Raw genomic sequence first — 18,947 nt, 5'->3', positions numbered from 1 at the left:
GAGGTACCGCCCGCTGATCCTATCAAAATTTTGATCGCAGACCCAATTGATGCTAATTCACATGTGGCTATCGACGCAAACTTGCCAATTGAGCCCGAGAATAGCGCCCGTGGCGGAGCCCGATCGGCAACCAAAAATACACAAACAATTGGAGGGGACGGGATCAGTTTACGGGTGATCTTCGAAATGCTGCAGGATCAACAGGCGGCGATAGCTCAGTTACAGAACCAAAGCCGAGCACCGAGCAGAGTTGAACCTGATCCACAACGGGAAGTCATCCGCACGGATGAACCGGTCGCAGAAAGATCGAATGAACATGAATCGGAAACTAACCCCGAGATCATAAAGATGCTTGAAGAGTTGACAAAATGAATAGAATCAAAGGAGAAGAAAATCGAAGCTAATGACAAGAAGGTGGAAACCTACAATTCCAGGGTACACCAGATCCCGGGAGCACCACATATATTGAAAGGCCTAGATTCCAAGAAGTTCATGCAAAAACCTTTTACTCCGAGCGCGGCTCCGAAGCCGATCCCTAAGAAATTCCGCATGCCCGAGATTGCTAAGTATAACGGAACGATCGACCCAAATAATCATGTGACCTCTTACCCAAGTGCCATCAAAGAGAATGATTTGGAGGATGATGAGATCGAGTCTGTCCTATTGAAGAAGTTCAGAGAGACCCTGTCAAAAGGGGCTATGATATGGTATCACAACTTACCTTCTAATACTATCGAATCATTTGCTATGCTTGCAAATTCTTTCGTGAAAGAACACGCTGGTGCCATCAAGGTCGAGACCAGGAAGTCGGGCCTTTTCAAAGTAAAACAGAAAGATAACGAGATGCTCAGGGAGTTTGTGTCCCGATTTCAGATGGAACGGATGGACCTACCGCCAGTTGCTGATGATTGGGTTGTTCAAGCTTTCACCCACGGACTCAATATCCGAAGCTCGGTGGCTTCGCAGCAGTTGAAATAAAACCTGGTGGAATATCTGGTTGTTACTTGGGCCGACGTGCATAACCGGTATCAATCGAAGATCAGAGTGGAAGATGATCAACTAGGGTCCCCTTCGGGGTCTGTTTATCCCGTCAGAAATATCGACAAAGTCAAGAGAGAGAACTATCGTGAACCGAGACCAAACAGGGATCGGTACCAGCCGCATAATGGAGATCGAAGAAAGCAGCGAGTCCAGGTGAAACTCTATGAGAAACGAAAGAAGAAGCGACAGAGGTCGTAGCAACCGGGGACTCATGAGCAAAAACAGCTTCGATAGGCCCATCGGGCCTACAGAAGCACTGAGGTTATCGGAATACAACTTTAATATCGATATTGCCACCATTGTATCAGCTATCAGACGCATCAAAGACACCAAATGGCCTCAACCGTTACAATCGGATCCGTCCCAGAGGGATCCTAACCAGATGTGTAAATATCGTAGCACTCACGGCCACAAAATGGAGGATTGACGGCAATTGAGAGAGGAAGTAGCCCGATTATTCAACAACTAGCATCTTCGAGAATTCTTGAGCGACCGAGCAAAAAATCATTTCAGGAATAGAGATTCTAACAAGCAGGATGAGCAAAAAGAACCTCAAAATGTCATTAACATGATTATCGGTGGGGTCGATGTTCCTCAGGGCCGATGTTGAAACACACCAAAGTATCCATCACAAGGTAGAAACAGACTCGAGATTACATACCGGAAGGAACCTTGTCTTTCAACGACGAGGACGCAGTAATATCTGTACTCATAAATAAATCCTGAGTTAAACGTGTGTTAATTGACCTAGGTAGCTCCGCCAATATCATCCGATCGTGGGGTGTGGAGCAAATCGGTCTACAAGACCAAATCGTGCTTGCAGTCCGAGTTCTAAACGGGTTCAACACGGCATGTGAAACCACTAAGGGCGAGATAACGTTACCAGTAAACACCACCAGGACCATCCGGGAAACTAAATTTTATGTGATCGAAGACATGAGGTACAACGCTTTATTCGGAAGGCAATGGATCAACAACATGAGGGCAGTGCCCTCGACACTGCACCAGGCACTGAAATTCCCAACATCGAGCAGAGTCAAAATAGTCTATGGTGAACAACTGGCTACCAAGGAAATGTTCGCCGTCGAGGAGGTGATACCGGAATCTATATTCTCAGCATCGAAGGATCCGAACCAGATGGTAAAAAATGGGGCCAACTAGCAATCACTGACACCAGCCTCGGCAAATTCGAACAAACGAGGGAAAGGCGAGGATGATGATTACGAGGTTCCCATATCTTTTATAGCCCCCGATGATTCCGACGCCACTAAATCGACGGTCGAGGAGCTGGAATAAGTCATACTGAGAGAACACTTAGCTAGAAGATGGTCAATCCGATCGAGTTTTTATTGAACCTGCTGATTTTGACCATAAGTCACCGAATAAAATTCATCCTCACTAACCTCATAAACGTTTACCTGCTCGACCAAATCAGGATGTTCCTTCCGAGCAACTTCTAGCTCGGCACAGAGGTTCTTAACCTCCCCTTCGAAATGCTCGCTAAGAAGTTTAAAGGCGTCTCTCTTCTCAGTGAGCTCACGAACTTTAGCTTCGAATTGTTTCAGCTCATCCCGAAACCTTAAAAAGGTCTCGTGATGAAGCACTGAGGCCTACGAGCAAGAAGAAAAACACTAATTTATCTACGAAATAATCTAAGTGTAAATCAAAAAATCATTTAGGAAAACATAAAGTTAACCGGTTCAGCGCCTGTTGTGCTTCGTTGAAAAGGCATGGTGCATCCACCTCGTTCATCTTGGCTTGATCATCCTCGGTCACCAAACACTGAAGATAACTGGTCACCCCTACAAGGGCGGAGAGGACTCGGGCATCCTCCGGAAGGGAGATAACAATGGATCGCTTCCGATCTAGATTAGTACTTGGGGCAGGGAATCGATCGACCAATTTCGGGCTCGAGGAAGGACCGCTTGCTTCATAGGGTGAGCTCTTCCTCGGTATCTCTAAATCGCCAAATCCGGTGGCGTCCTCCGTGGCTGCCGAATCCACGCCGTCGAAAAAACTGCGGAAGGGGTCGTTCGCTCAATGGGCCCCCTCGATGGGGCGTTCTTTTGCACCTTGGGCCTCGTTGAACATCGACTCTATAAACGAGGGCGACTCGACAATCTTGATAGAATTTTAGGGTCCACCAAACACTATAAAGAACCAAGTTCTCTATCGGTTTCCACATATTATGCAAACACAACAGAAAGTAAATAACACAAAGAGTTTTGACGTGGAAAATTCTCAGTTAAACGGGATAAAATACCACGACCTACCCTTGTAGAATTTCAACTTCACTACTGAGCAAAACGTTTATATTACAACCTATTGTAACCTAGGAATTAACTCCTTAATCCCTCGCTAACTTGTAACACACCTATTACAAGCCACTTTGTAATATCTCTATTACAAAGACTTTACAACTTGACTAACTCTAGCCAAGACACAAACACGGGGGTTTATGATTTATAAGAGTTTCCTACACAATGCTTCTAAGTAAAATAAGTAGGAATTACAAGTAAGAACATTAACAAAGTTACAACTCAATTAAGGATATACAATCACTTGATATAGGGAACTGGTCTGTAGCAATGTTGTTCTTTGTTCTTGATACACTTGAGAATTGTTAACTGGAAGATCAATCACTATTGAAGTGCTTGAGTAAATTCTCCGAGTGTTCAAATGATGTTTTGTCATTGGTTTAATGTTAATATAATATTGATGACATCACTTGAATGATGTAAGCAACTTGGGTACAAGGTCCTTGACTGTTGCACTGTGTTGTACAGTTGCGTGTGCAGTCAGTCACTTTCCAATTGTTGGAGAGTTGACTTAGTACAATCACCAAGGGAACTGAAGTCCATTTGTTCTTCTTGTTGATTCTTTAACTTCTGAAATTCTGACAAACATCTCCAGCTTAAGTCTGGTTATTTCCATGCGTTTGAGAATGTGGACTAGATGTGGATCAGGTTCCTTATCTGGTTCTTGACATTAAATTTGTTAGATCATCAAAATATAAACAAGAGCACTTATAACCTATCAAATCTCTATCGGTCCAAGTGCTTCCTCTGGGGCTTTGCCCACATCCCGGGAAGCTTCAGTTCCTGCCTCTTCTTCGGCCTCCCCGACTTGATGAAGATCGGCCTTGCCTCTTTCTAGTTCGGATCCCCCTTGCCCTTCGAGCTACGGCGTCACGCTGGCCACTAGATCGAAGGCTTCTCCTTCCCCCTCGGACTCATCGCTCAATTAATTGAGTGAGTCTGGAGACAGTACTCGAGCACTGGTGCTTTCCTTGGGTTTACGTGCCAATCTTTTCCTTGGCTTCTTCTTATCAGAGCTCGGAGAACTCGGAGCCCTTTTTCTTTTCTTCTTTTTATCCTGCCTCGGAGAAGATGGTTCGGTAAGGATATCGTTGTCACTGGATGAAGGCCTCATTACGACATCTTTTGATAAACTTGCCAAAATAAATAAAATGGGTAAGAACTCAACAGTGCAAAAAGGGAAATCAAATGCCATTTAAGAAAAATCTCACCATGGGAACGAGCCTCCCATCGGCCCTTCGAAAGCTCGCGCCACGAACATTCGAAATAGGGCCTTTGTGCAGCAATGCCCTCGATCCATTCCTCGAGTCGAGGAACTACATCCGGCATCCGAGCAATAACTGCACTACCACAAAACATCGATGAGAAGGGAGGAAAAGGTAGAGCGATGAACAAAATCTTGAAAGCAAAGATTATACTTACGTGTCTTGTTCCACTTCTCAGGAAATGGCATATGCTCGGCTGGATCAAATCTGAGGTCTTCACTCGGACAAAGCGGCCTAGCCACCCTCAATCCCGATCTTCGTTGATGCTCGAGAACGGGGCTTTGCTGGCCCGACGAGCAAGCTTGATTAGTCCCCCTCGATAAAGTCGGGGACTATATAAGCGCATGAGATGGTTGAGGGTGAAGTGATACCCCTCGATCTTGCTTACGAAAAAATGGAGGAGAATTGCTATCCTCCAAAAAGAGGGGTGAATTTGACCAAGGGTTACCTCATACCTCTTACAGAAGGCGATAATGACCGGGTCCAAGGAACCCAGCATAAAGGGATAAGTGTAAACACTTAAAAATCCCTCCACATGGGTAGTGATAGCTTCCTCAAGCTTGAGGACCACTACGTGCTTATTAGCCCAGTTACAATCTTTCTTGACCTTGGAGAGGATGTCCTCGGTGATCGAGCAAATATATCTCGAGACCAGCTCACACCGACCTGGTACCGAGGAGGGCTTCTCGGTCTTGAAATCAGCATCGGTCAGGCACCCCCCAGGGATGAATATTTTCAGAGGAGGTTCCGATGCCGGTTCCTCGGTAGCAGTAGACGAAACGTTTTCCTCTACAGCTAGTCGCGAGGTAGAGGGAGTTTCTTTTTGGGAAACGGATTTTGAAGTCTTCGCCATTCCTTTGATAAATGAAGAAAAGTGATGAAGTTAAAAGATTAAGCTTGATGGTTTGGGATAAAAACAAAGCTGAAATTCCTATAAAAGGATTTCAGAATAGTCAGAAATTTAATGCTTGGAAGTGTTGAAATTTCTAAAGGTACGAGGTCAGAAGGTTTGAAAGTAAAAGTTTCAATGAACTAATGATGGGGTATTTATAGCTTCCCAGCGACTGTTCACATTTGGGAATGGCCGACCAGCGACTGACGAGCATTTAATGCCATTAAGACTTTACTGACGGGGTATTTCGACTGTTTTGTCATTTCTGTCACAAAATATCAAAGTCGGGATTGGAAGTTCATGTCGTTTCTCATCACCTACTCTCCGAAAAATGATGGGACTATCTGTATACGGTCGAAATCGAGCTCGCCTACGAGTTGGTAGATTAGGTTTGGAATGTGGCAACCAAGGAATGAACGGATTTTGGGGAACGAATTTTGAAGTCTTTGCCATTCCTTTGATAAATGAAGAAAAGAGACGGAGTTAAAAGATTAAGCTTGATGGTTTGGGATAAAAACAGAGCTGAAGTTCTTATAAAAGGATTTGAGAATAGTCAGAAATTTAATACTTGGAAGTGTTGAAATTTCTAAAGGTACGGGGTTAGAAGGTTTGAAAGTAAAAGTTTGAATGAACTAATGAGGGGGGTATTTATAGCTTTCCAGCGGCTGTTCACATTTGGGAATGGCTGACCGTCGATTGACGAGCATTTAATGCCATTAAGACTTGACTGACGGGGGATTTCGACTGTTTTGTCGTTTCTGTCACAAAATATCAAAGTCGGGATTGGAAGTTCATGTCGTTTCTCGTCATCTACTCTCCGAAAATGAGGGGACTATATGTATACGGTTGAAATCGAGCTCTCCTACGACTTAGTAGATTAGGTTTGGAACGTGGCAACCAAGGAATGAAGATCTACCTCGAGTCTCACCGAGGTCGGAACGCCTGCCTTCGACTAGCGGTGAGTCCGATGTCGACCTTAGCCTCGAACGAGCTTGGAGAGACATTGTTGAGATAACTAACAGAAGACCAAAATATCCGTGACCGGTCGGATATTGCGGCGAAAATCTCGACACGTATCAATAAGGAACCGGCAATCAGCAAATTAAGAGATTTTTTACCGTCAAATTTGATATTTAAATGTCAAATTATTGTTTACGGCTCACCAAATTAAGTAGCATTTCTACTCTAAAATTAAGTTATACTTCCTAGTGAACATATTAGTAATAGAATATGAAAAATTAACGAGCAAGAACGGCTGCTGCCTATACACTAGCCTTTTTCATTTCTTGTCTGCTAGCAGCTGCTTCGTGTTTCATCCGTCACCAAGCAACTCAACCGATTAAAAGAAATCCATTGTCCTTATTGGAAAAGAATTTATTATCAGTATTAGTTTTTGAAAGAAAAACAACTTATTAAAAGGCCCATTTTCCCCATTGATCCAATGAATAGTGTATACGGTGGAAATCGAGCTCGCCTACGACTTGGTAGATTAGGTTTGGAACGTGGCAACTAAGGAATGAAGATCGACCTCGAGTCCCATCGAGCTAGGACCCGAGGTCGGAACGCCTGCCTTCGACTAGCGGTGAGTCCGATGTCGACCTTAGCCTCGAACGAGTTTGGAGAGACATTGTTGAGATAACTAACAGAAGACCAAAATATCTGTGACCGGTCGGATATTGCGGCGGGAATCTCGGTACGTATCAATAAAGAATCAACAATCACCAAATTAAGAGATTTTTAACTTCTATAGAATTGTACCTAAAGTAGGACTCCTCTACTATATAAAGGGGGTCTGATAATTCACTGAAGACACTGTAACTCACATTCCAAAGCAATATATTGTTATTTTTAGTTCTTATTATCCTCTTGTGATTCTGTTCTGATATCAATAAAAGCACTTTTGGCTCGAGGGCGGCTAACCTTCTAAGGCTAAGACTGTTCAACCTGTATGGTTTGCATTTACTTTCCCATTGTTTATTTTAATTTCAATCTGATTTATCATTTTGTATCAAGTTAGATCACGTATCCTTAAAACCACGTACAAATTTAATTGTTATCCGATTTTGAGGGTAAACAGTTACGAATATAGGAGATTATACATCTATGATCTATCCATTTTTAGTAATCCATCTGTCCCAATTTATGCGGCGGAGCTCGGATTTCGAAAGTCGAATTTCTTAATTTTGATTGTATATTTAGACATAGAATCTTTAAATTTATATATTAAAAATTACGTAAAAAGTACTATAAGTCATGATAATTAACAATTCAAAATATTTACATAGTTTTGATCGTGAATTTAGACATAGAATCTTTAAGTTTTTTAAAATATAATTTATATATTTAAAAATTACGTAAAAAATATTATAAATCACGATAATTAACAATTCAACGGTAAAAGAAAAATTAGTTTGACTGGGACGAAGGGAGTAAACTAGCAACACATACTGAGAAAATTTAAAGTGAATTGCAAGTAACCTTTCGTATTTATTACGTAATCATCAACTCGCTCCAAACGGAAACTGAAAACCTTTGATTCAACAAATCTCACATTAATTTGACACATTCAGGAAAAGAGAAAATACGAAAAGAAAAAAAGAAATTATAATGGAGAATCATTAGAGAAGAATATTATCGGATAATTGATATAGTAATTAAAATCATGCACATATAGAAAATTTCAGTCAAAATGTTTCCTTATTTTTACATATTTCCTCTGATTTCCGCTAATACTACTACTACGTGCGTCTCCAGCCAAAGAAGACATGGAAAAAAAAACCACAAAAAAGGGCATTGCAACCTTTTCTTTTGTTTTCTTCCTCCCCCCTTAATTTTATCTTTACCATGGCTATTATAATTAGTAGCATAAATAGGTGGTTTTATGCTACATAAATAAACTTAAGTTCCTCAAATCTAAGAAGTAACAACCATTTAAATTCAACACTTGTCAAAACAAGAAAAACAAGAGAATTTATCTCCCTTCATTTTCCAGTGAATTAAATACTTAATAATGGGAAAACACTTAGTTATAAGCGAATACTACTACGGAGCAAAATTAGTATTAAGTATGCTTCTAGAAGACATTATGTCCCAAAGAAACCAGAGTTAGTCAGGGTAAAATCAAGTTCGAGTTTCCAATTTAACAAACACCAAACATTTAATTAATCTCTTCTCTGTTTCCTTAAAGAATAACACCTAATTTAGCAAATACAGTGAGGCAGAAATGCTGGATCCTCTAACCAAACCGTCAAAAATATACTTATTCAACTACCTGCCTCGTGCTTATTCAACTACCTGCCTCGTGCTTATTCAACTACCTACCTAGTGCTTTAAAAAAAAGTATTTTCTTTTGTTCCAATTTATGTTAAAGTGTTTGATTAGACACAAAATTTAAGAATAATTTTTTTTTAAAATTTGTAATTTAAAATATGCCATAGTGGTTATAAATTATCATAATAAAGATAAGATGAGAAATTTAATACTATAAAATTATTACTAAATATAAAAAGATCTAAAAAGAAAAAAATATTAAGATAGAAGGAGTAAAAAGGAATAAAAGCTACACCACTCTCCTGAATTTTCTAACTTTCCTACTCAGGTACAGTAGCATGGATCTCTCTCTCTCTATTTTCTTCCCTATTTATAGTCCTTGTTAGCCTACATACATTTTTGTCAAACTTTTCCTTCCTAACATAACATATCACCAAATGGCAATCTTTTCCCTAATTCTCTACACTGTCATTTTCTCTTTTCTTCTACATTCCATTTTCAGCTTATTTTTCCGCAAACGTTACCCGTTGACACTACCACCGGGTCCAAAACCATGGCCAATAATCGGAAACCTAGTCCATATGGGTCCAAAGCCGCACCAATCAACTGCAGCCATGGCTCGAACCTACGGTCCACTCATGCACCTTAAGATGGGGTTCGTGGACGTGGTGGTTGTGGCGTCTGCGTCGGTGGCGGCTCAGTTCTTAAAAACTCATGACGCTAACTTCTCGAGCCGCCCTCCGAACTCGGGTGCAAAACACTTGGCTTACAATTATCAGGATCTTGTTTTTGCACCCTACGGACCAAGGTGGCGTATGCTTAGGAAAATTTGCTCTGTTCATCTTTTCTCTGCCAAGGCTTTAGATGACTTCAGCCATGTCCGCCAGGTTTTTTACTTTACATTTACAACGCCCATGTTTTATAGTATTATAGTATTGTCTCCTTATGAATTTTCTAAACTTTGAATGAAAAAGTTAATGCTTGCAAAGAGAAGACTATTTTTTGAGTGGCATACTTCTAGTATAGATCTTTGTTACACGATAATATGGCTTTGGCTTTATCGGGAGCATACGTATTTTTATAATTCTTTCCTTTTAATATTTCAAATAGAATGACGTATAATTTGTATGTATTAGGAAATTCCTAAGTTTCAAAATTTTATTTTCCCCCCGTAATGATATGCCCTCCTAGGCTTAGAAATGTTATAATTCGATAATACCACAAATCCAATTTGTACTAAAAGTCTTTTTTTCTTTTCTAGACTTTATCTAGTTAAGGTATCAGTATCATATAAACTAGGGGGAAGACTAATTTTGCCCTTGAAATATTAGAAATGGGACAACATAAAAGTCCAATGATTCGTTTGTGGCACAAAAATGATTCGCCGTTAGCGAAACAGAGCTCAAAATGCCTTCCCTGCTGACGATTGCTTTAATTCAACTTGAATGAAAATATTGTTAGAGTCGATTTATAATATGTTAAAAATGACTAGAGGTTGAATTGATTGTCCCAAATTTTTGGAATGATATTAACTGAGCTATTAACGGAGGAAAAAATGGTCTCGTTCCGAATAGTTCAAGTGCAAAATTGGCTATTTTGTTAGTCACAAACTAAGCATATTTTTTAGCTACTTTGCTAACGACGAGAGCATTTTTGGGCAAAAGACGAAATGGGAAATAACGTCACCCCATTTCGAATTGTTCAGGGGCAAAAATTGAACATTTTTCCTATAAAATAAAATGGAGGAAGTATCTTTTTTTTTTAAAAAAAAAAGAGCTGAGTATTAATCTCATCTTTCATTCTCTTAATCATCCTTAATTAACTTTCTTGTCGTGGGAGAGGGTAGGTTGACATTCAGTTTGCTGTCCTTAGATGGAATGGCCAGGAGAAGGGCCTTTACTTATTATGTCCAAACTGGGTACAGTACTTCCATTATAGAAACACCAGGCAATGCCTAAAATATTTGTATGAAATTTCTTTTTCATTTTTCTTCCCATTTTCCCAAACGTTTCCTTTCTTTACCTCTCACTTACATGTGCGTGAGCACACTGAATACTTTATTTGGCTGTCCTTGTTAGATTATTGCACAATTGGTGCGGTTTTATATTCCTCTTTCGTTCCGTCTTTTGATAGGAAAGTGACGGAATGTAAGGTCTATCTTTACGTGCGAGACTGTGTATCTTGAAGAAAATAAAAAGTCCTATTAATACACTAAGCATTTATTTAAGAAAAGATTAATGGAGTGGAAGATCAAAGAATGAATAAGATTAATCAAATAACTTTTTTTTTAAAAGCCCAAAAAAACTAGTAGTAACATGACAAGTAAATAGAACCTGTGGCTTTAGAAGCGATAAAAAGTGCTATACGGTGAGGTTTAGATTTAAATTATTAGGTCACGTTTTAGATCGTACTTTACGGTTACAGTGCTTAATTAGAAGAACTAATTAATACTAGTGTGAACTTATTTTATTTTTAGTTTGTGTAAAAAAGATTGACTCATTTTCATATTTAAAAATAATTTATTTTTATGTAATAATTTATAACCACGTAGAATAGAATATAGATATCTCATTTTAAACAAGTTCAAATTTTTTTTTCTTCTTATTATACTCGGTGTCAGTGTCGGTGTTTTCATCTTATTTCATTTTGAAAGGCTTAGTATTATTTTTCATTGCCTAATCACAACTGCAGGATGAAGTAAGAACACTTACGCGCGCCCTAGCAAGTGCTGCGCAAAAACCGGTCAAGTTAGGCCAACTGTTGAACGTGTGCACCACGAATGCACTTGCGCAAGTGATGCTAGGGAGGCGGGTGTTTGCTGACGCAAATGGCGGTGTTGATCCACAGGCGGAAGAGTTCAAGTCAATGGTGGTGGAGGCAATGGTGCTCGCCGGCGTTTTCAACGTTGGCGATTTTATTCCGGCACTCGATTGGTTGGACATTCAAGGTGTAGCTGCAAAAATGAAAAAGCTCCACGCGCGTTTCGACGCGTTCTTGACCTCAATACTAGAGGAACACAAAAGCAATCAATTTGGAGAAACGAAAGAACATGAGGACTTGTTGAGTACGTTAATCTCTTTGAAAAAAGAAGAAGGCGATAATGAAGGAGGAAAGCTCACAGATTCAGAAATTAAAGCTTTACTTTTGGTACGCCTCTCTCTTTCTTAAACCAAACATCTCAAAGGATCAATTAACAATTGCTTTCAGTTCTAATTTCCATTTTCCGTGATGATATTTGGCTTAAGATGGTGTTTAAATATTAAGCTAATTTGACTTATGTGTTGTATTATGATAGTAGAAGAAAATATTGAAGTAATGATTTAATGTAACATCAAAAGTAAAAATTATATATTATTTGAGAAACGTTTAAATGGAGAATTGAAGATTCATATACTTGATCTTAACTTACTCGGAATTGATGGAAAGTTATTATTGTTGTATTTGAATTATGAAAGGTTATAAAATTACATAGAAATGAAATGGAGCTGCCGTCTTTAATGTCACAATTTGAATAACAATAACGTATACGAGTATTTAATGCCTAATTTTTATTCTACAAGGAAAGTTATATACTTATACAAGGTTTAAAAAGGTCAGATTGACACTTAATTTGACAATGAGTGTATTATTTTTAAAACAAATGGATTAGTTAATTATTAGAATAAAATATGGCTGGATAAAAAATTATGTACCATGTTATAATTTAAATTAATGGAAAAATCAGATAGAAACTGGAACAACAACATGATGAAATGCCCAACAACGTCAAGGTTAATAATGTCAGCGCAAATATATAGGAGGGCTACCATGTAATTTAATAAAACTAGGGTTTCCTTAGACGTATAAACACAGCCTCCAAACATACTATCGTTTGGCACAAATCAACGGCCAAGATTTTATTTACCATTACCCGATTCATCTATATAAACCTAACTACTTTCTGAAGCATGGCATCATTCATACCTAGTTTGGTTCACTTCTTTTTTTACTTCAGCAGCTTTTGATAACCTTTGTATGTCAAAGCTTGATACGCACCTGAATCGGCAGTTACATACAGACCAATAGTATATTAGTACATATGCCGGTTTGGGTTCGTATCAAACTATGATATACTTCAAAGGATGATATATATTGCATATATAGAGGATTGGTTACGAGTTTATGTAAAGCAGTATTTTTTTACTCTATTAAATATTTATATATATTTTGTAGGTATCCATTTACTTTAAATTGTGGATTTGTTAATGTTGATATGCACATCTTCTAGCCACTCTGCTTGAATTTTGCAACACTCTCGTGTTCTTTATTTTAAGCTAATATCGTCAAGAGAGATAATGGAATAAAGATGGAGATTTTAATAAACAGCAAAAAGAAGGTTAAGCAAACTGGTGAAAGATTACTCATTTTTAGAGTTTCTTTCTTATATCTCAAACTGCTTTAGTCTGTCCTGCCTTTCCCTTACTTCGAGCCACCCTTTCCAAATGATTGAATGACTTTGACAAATACTTTGTGAAAACATTTGTGGAATGTAAAGATAAACAAAGATTTCAATATTAAAAAGGAGTCTTTGTGCTCGTAAAATAGGTTAGTTTTAATTAGTAGCCAGATGGGGTGAATGAAGAGAACACTCGCAGTTGGATTTGTTAAGAGGGGTTGTTGAGTTGAATGGTGCTGTCAACCACTTAAATGTCAAAGCAGCTACCTTAATTTTGTGTTGGTTTTGTTGATTTAGAACGAGTTACTGGTTATCCCTTAAGGAAAGGGATGTGGTTATCACCGTACCCAAGAATTGAGATGGTTAATTCTTTTTTTGTTTTTGTTTTTTTACCTTAGTACTCACTCCGTCTCGTATGTGAATGTGAATTATTGCAGAACTTGTTTATAGCTGGAACAGACACGTCCTCAAGCACGGTGGAATGGGCCATTGCGGAACTTATTCGTAATCCAAGAATACTGGCCCAAGCCCAACAGGAGATTGACAAAGTGGTTGGAAAGAATCGGCTCGTGATGGAATCTGACCTAACCCAATTAGCTTATTTGGAAGCCATAGTCAAGGAAACTTTAAGGCTTCATCCATCCACCCCTCTCTCCCTCCCTAGAATTGCATCCGAAAGTTGTGAGATTAATGGCTATTTCATTCCCAAAGGCTCAACACTACTCGTCAATGTTTGGGCCATCGCTCGTGATCCAAATGAATGGGCTGATCCATTAGAATTTAGGCCCGAAAGATTTTTGCCTGGAGGTGAGAAGCCCAAAGTTGATGTGCGAGGAAATGACTTTGAAGTCATCCCATTTGGAGCTGGGCGTAGAATCTGTGCTGGTATGAATTCGGGCATACGAATGGTCCAGTTGATGACTGCAACTTTAATTCATGCATTTAACTGGGATTTGCCCATTGGACAATCGCCTGAGAAACTAAACATGGAGGAAGCATTTGGGCTGACTTTGCAACGGGCTGATCCATTGGTGGTGCACCCATGTCTTCGCCTAGAAGCCCAAGCATACATTGGGTGAACAGCCCAATTAGGATATGACATGTCCGCTAAATGTGTACATTGAGTGAACAGCCCAATTAGGATATGACATGTCCGCTAAATGTGTTAGTGTCTATTCGTTTATGCTTTCAAACGGAGGGAGTAGTAGTTTGTATTGAAAAATTAAAGTTCGTCAGTAAGAATATCCTGTTGTGTGTAACCTTTTTTTAACGGAGTCAATGGGATACTAGAACTGAGAATTAAGAAAAATTATTAAATTTAATGTTTCTATTGTACTATGTTTTAATTCTCTTTGGCTCGGTCTTCTTTTCTCATAATAAAGAGTAACGGATATTATTAGTTTATATAGCTAATTCTAACTAGTTCAATTGATCATCTCTCCGCAAGTCTTTTGCACAGGAACACAACAGTTGAAACTTGAAAGAAGAATGCATGTGTTTAACCTAAAAATAATTAAATTTATAGTTGATGAGGTCACTAACAATCAGTTTAAATCAAAGCTTAGTTGAATAAATTGTTATGCCAAATCTTGCGAAGCAAAGATCAATCGCCAAGCTTGACAAGAGCGAAATGCATTTGCTTATAATAATAACTGAATAGAGCGGGATTACAAGTGAGGGAAGTCTAGATATTTAGCGCCTAAGCCTAACGTCCATATCCCTAGTTCAACTCCCACATGTTGCTCTGAGTGGTTGGTGACTACCGAGATACTTACCGTCCATATCCGTAGTTCAACTCCCACATATTGCTCTGAGTGGTTTGTGACTACCGAGATACTCACCGATTGTGGGATAAGCATTTGGCGTAATGAATATGAGTGGATCCCGATATTTCGGAGACGGTTGATGAAGACCAGACAGAACTCCAGATTACACCTTCATTGATAGATTTCTGGGGCCATCCTCGTAGGGCTTCTCGTGGGCGCTGCTCCCATCTCTCCGGAGAGGAGCTACCGGGTTGAAGATATCTCGCGCGACAGTAAAGTTCCGTTGCTCATTCATTCCTTGGTTCATCCCTATCCCCCGGTGAATACTTATCCTAAGCAGCATCGTATCGCCATGTAAACTAGCTACGTGTTAAGACCATATTTTACTAATGCAACATGAGCTTATGCTAAAGTATCAGTTAAATGCTCAGAAGATTGTTTACATTAAGAATTAGTAATTCATTCTGTGGATGCTATCCTTGGGAGCAAGACCAGCATATTAGCTGCAGAAATTTTATTATTTTATACCTTTTCAAGATTGCACCAAAAGATTGCCATCAAAATCAGAGCCAAGGAGGGGTTCACTGCGTATATTTTGATATTAATTGTTGCCCAAACGACATATTGCAGTGGACTAGGGAAACAATGAAGCATTTCTGCAATTTACAGAAATTTGCATCGCTGGAGAACGATAGTTTACAAATTTCATAATTTCGTAGAAAAGCAATGAGCAGTAATAACTAGAAAGAGGTAAACTTTCTCTATTATCCTCTCATAAATGTTTTAACCTATCGTCTGTACATACTACATACTACCTACTACCAAAGAAACTTATTAATTTTCGTTCACTGTACATATGTCAAAATATGCCCTAAAATATTTAGAATAATGCAGCATTAAGGAAAAAATCAGTCGAGGTCGGCCAGAGAACAACGAGGTTCGTGGTAAAGATGACAACAATGGCCGAGGTCGAGCACCGTTGGCAGAATAACAACGGCTAGTTTTTGAAATAGGATATTAAAGAGAATATTTCTCTTCACTTGTACTATTAGGGTTTGTTAGAGACATGTCTCAAATAAATAGGGAAAAAGAGAAGGGAGAGAGATATGGAATATTCACTTGATAAGAACACTTTTCAGAAGAAGATTCTCTCTCTCTTGTAAAGATACAAAGATTACATTTTTATCAAGATTCTTGCCCGTATTATTTCACTTTTACACCAGATCCGAGAATAGTTCGAACAAATCTTGGATTCATCTGTCATTCATCATTGTCACGAGGAACATTCGTCCAATCCATCCTTTATTTGGTGAATCATTCCTCCTATTTACTTAAGTGCCATTTATTGCTAGATACATCTCCATTATTGCTCATTCTTTATGCACGTTTTATATCTATCATTGTCAACATTTCATGGGGCATGTCCCTCCTCACACACGTTTTTAAGATTCGCATCTAGAGTTATTATCACTAACTAGATTTAACCTGTTATTACATAAATTTAATAATTTAGCCGAAAGTTATACTTTTTGGTCAAATAATTTGGCGTCGTCTGTGGGGATCTTCTAGTTAAATCTTTTAGTTTCTTCTAGATCTACAATCGACACTGGTTACTAACGTAAAAAAAAAAAAAACAAGAACAAGAACCTTTTCTCTCTGCATGCGTAGACCTAATATGGCACGTAGCAGAGAAGAACGAACGAGAATAATGAGTGACCTCCCAACCAACCCCATGAACGTCATCCATGAGAGCTCTGAAGCAGTGGACGAGGACACAACACCCAATGTCTCACCCAGGCAAGGTGAATCACCTCCTCCTCACTACAGCATCACAAAATCTCTTGGTAAGACAGCCTCCACATCTGTGGTAGAGGAGATGCCGCCAACAATAAAAAAGCTCCTTAAGGCCTGGCTAGCTGATACGCTCACAAGCGTCCTCCATAAGCCCGTCCGGGATACGACCACAGAAAATGCAAGAACGAGCAACATGATCAACTTCCTACTCCTACAACGACAGATATTACTCACAATGTTATTAGCAATGTAGGTGACGACGCTCTCACGACCGTTCTGAAAAGGATGGAAGAAATGGAAAATGAGAACAAGCTACTTCGGGACCAGATGAGAGAATACCAAGAAATGGTCGATAAAATATCGGGCGCTACTAAATTCTTGCCGAAAAGAGATACCGGTCGGTTCGTAGAGCAGCCGTATAGCGATGACGCCGCCCCACATGCCATACCTAAGACCTTCAAAGTGACGCCCCACCTAAAAATATACGATGACATAACCGACCCCGAGGACCATGTGACCCACTACGTCACGGCTGTAAAAGGCAACGACCTTGCCAGAGAACAAGTATCCTCCATTTTGCTGAAAAGATTCGGCAAGACCATCACGGGAGGCGCGTTAACCTGGTATTCACAACTGCTTGCATGTTCCATTGAAACCTTCGAGGAAATGGCTGATAAGTTCGTAACGGCCCACGCCGGGACCAAGAAGGCCGAGGCAAGAGTAAACGACATCTTTGCTATTAAATAATCTCCGGGAGAGGGGCTGAGGGACTTCCTCGCCCGTTTTAACCGAGTAAGGATGACTTTGCCAAATATATTGGAAGGAATGGCGGTAGCAGCGTTTCAAAACGCGCTGAGCAGAAATGGTTCAAGGCAACAAGAAAGTTATTAAGCCGGCTTATGAAGTACCCCCAACGACTTGGGACGAAATACATAACGCATATTGCACCGAAGTCCGAGCAGACGAGGATGACCTCAATGGGCCGACCCATCGACTGACCTCGGTGCAAGCAGAATCCAGGAAAGATCAAAGAAATGATACCATAAGAGATCTCGCGGCCTCATGACCTAACAGGGAACAACATCTCCCATATGTTAGAACCACCACCGCATCTTCATCCCGCCATGAAGAGGGCCCACCCCGATCAAGAATAAGGACTCACTGGAACGAGAGAGGTCCACCTCCTCAACTCATCAATAAATCAAATCGAGGTAAGAACCATAAACCTGACTTGGGACTGGTGCAACCGTATTGTTACATATTTGCAGGATGACGCACCCCGAAATAATAAAAAGAGGCCAAGAAACTGTGAATGCAAGCAACCAGATACAACATCATTCATAACGACCTGTACAAGAGGATGTATGGCGGCCCGCAGTCGAAATGCTTAGGCCAAAATCAGACACGACGCGTCCTTGAAGAAGTACATGAATGCCACTATGGAGCTCACTCTGGCAATCGAGCTTTGGTCAGTGCCTCATACGGGCAAGATATTACTGGCCCACCATGAAAAAGAAGGCCGCGTATTTCGAGAAAAAATACGAGCAATGTCAGAAATATGCCGCAATGATCCACCAAGAAGACGAACACCTACACTTAGTGATTTCCCCTTGGCCGTTCATCAAATGGGGAATGGGCATCGTAGGCCCCCTCCCGACAGGACGAGGTAACGTACGATTTCTTTTGGTTTTAATTGACTATTTAGCTAAATGGGTAGAAGCAGGAGCATTCACCCAAATATGGAAAACAAGAAGTGATCGCCTTCGTATGGAAAAAACATCATATGCCATTTCGGTCTCCCCAAAGAGATCAGCTGCGACAACGGACCCCAGTTTTTAGGAAAAACGGTCGCTGATGGCACATCAAAAGAATAGTCTCAACGCCATACCACCCCGTGGGCAACGGGCAAGCAAAACCCTCCAACAAGTCGATACTGAACATCATGAAGAAGAAACTCGAGGACACCAAAGGACTGTGGCTGAAAATATTACCAGAAGTACTCTAGGCTTACCGAACAACGTCAAAGACGAGCACAGGAGAAACGCCATTCTCGTTAGTCTATGGGAGTGATGCGGTAATACCGGTCGAGGTCGGAGAGCCTAGCTTAATATACTCCCGCGAATGCGGACCCCAGAACGCCGACAACATAATGCAGGAGCTCGACGA

General features: G+C 40.0%; 1 protein-coding gene across 1 annotated transcript; it reads left to right on the top strand.

Annotated features, from left to right (window-relative positions):
• The first annotated feature begins 9,187 nt into the window (after positions 1-9,187).
• Positions 9,188-14,625, top strand: LOC104093246 (flavonoid 3'-monooxygenase). The gene is made up of 3 exons (XM_009598972.4): positions 9,188-9,673; positions 11,478-11,933; positions 13,659-14,625. The coding sequence occupies exons 1-3, from the start codon at positions 9,224-9,226 to the stop codon at positions 14,298-14,300; spliced, it is 1,548 nt and encodes a 515-aa protein (XP_009597267.1). The 5' UTR covers positions 9,188-9,223; the 3' UTR covers positions 14,301-14,625.
• The last annotated feature ends 4,322 nt before the right edge of the window (positions 14,626-18,947 follow it).

This window comes from Nicotiana tomentosiformis, chromosome 3 (assembly GCF_000390325.3).
Source record: "Nicotiana tomentosiformis chromosome 3, ASM39032v3, whole genome shotgun sequence".
NCBI lineage: Eukaryota > Viridiplantae > Streptophyta > Magnoliopsida > Solanales > Solanaceae > Nicotiana > Nicotiana tomentosiformis.
The sequence above is the reverse complement of the archived record's forward strand: the minus strand, read 5'-3'. Positions and strand labels throughout refer to the sequence as shown.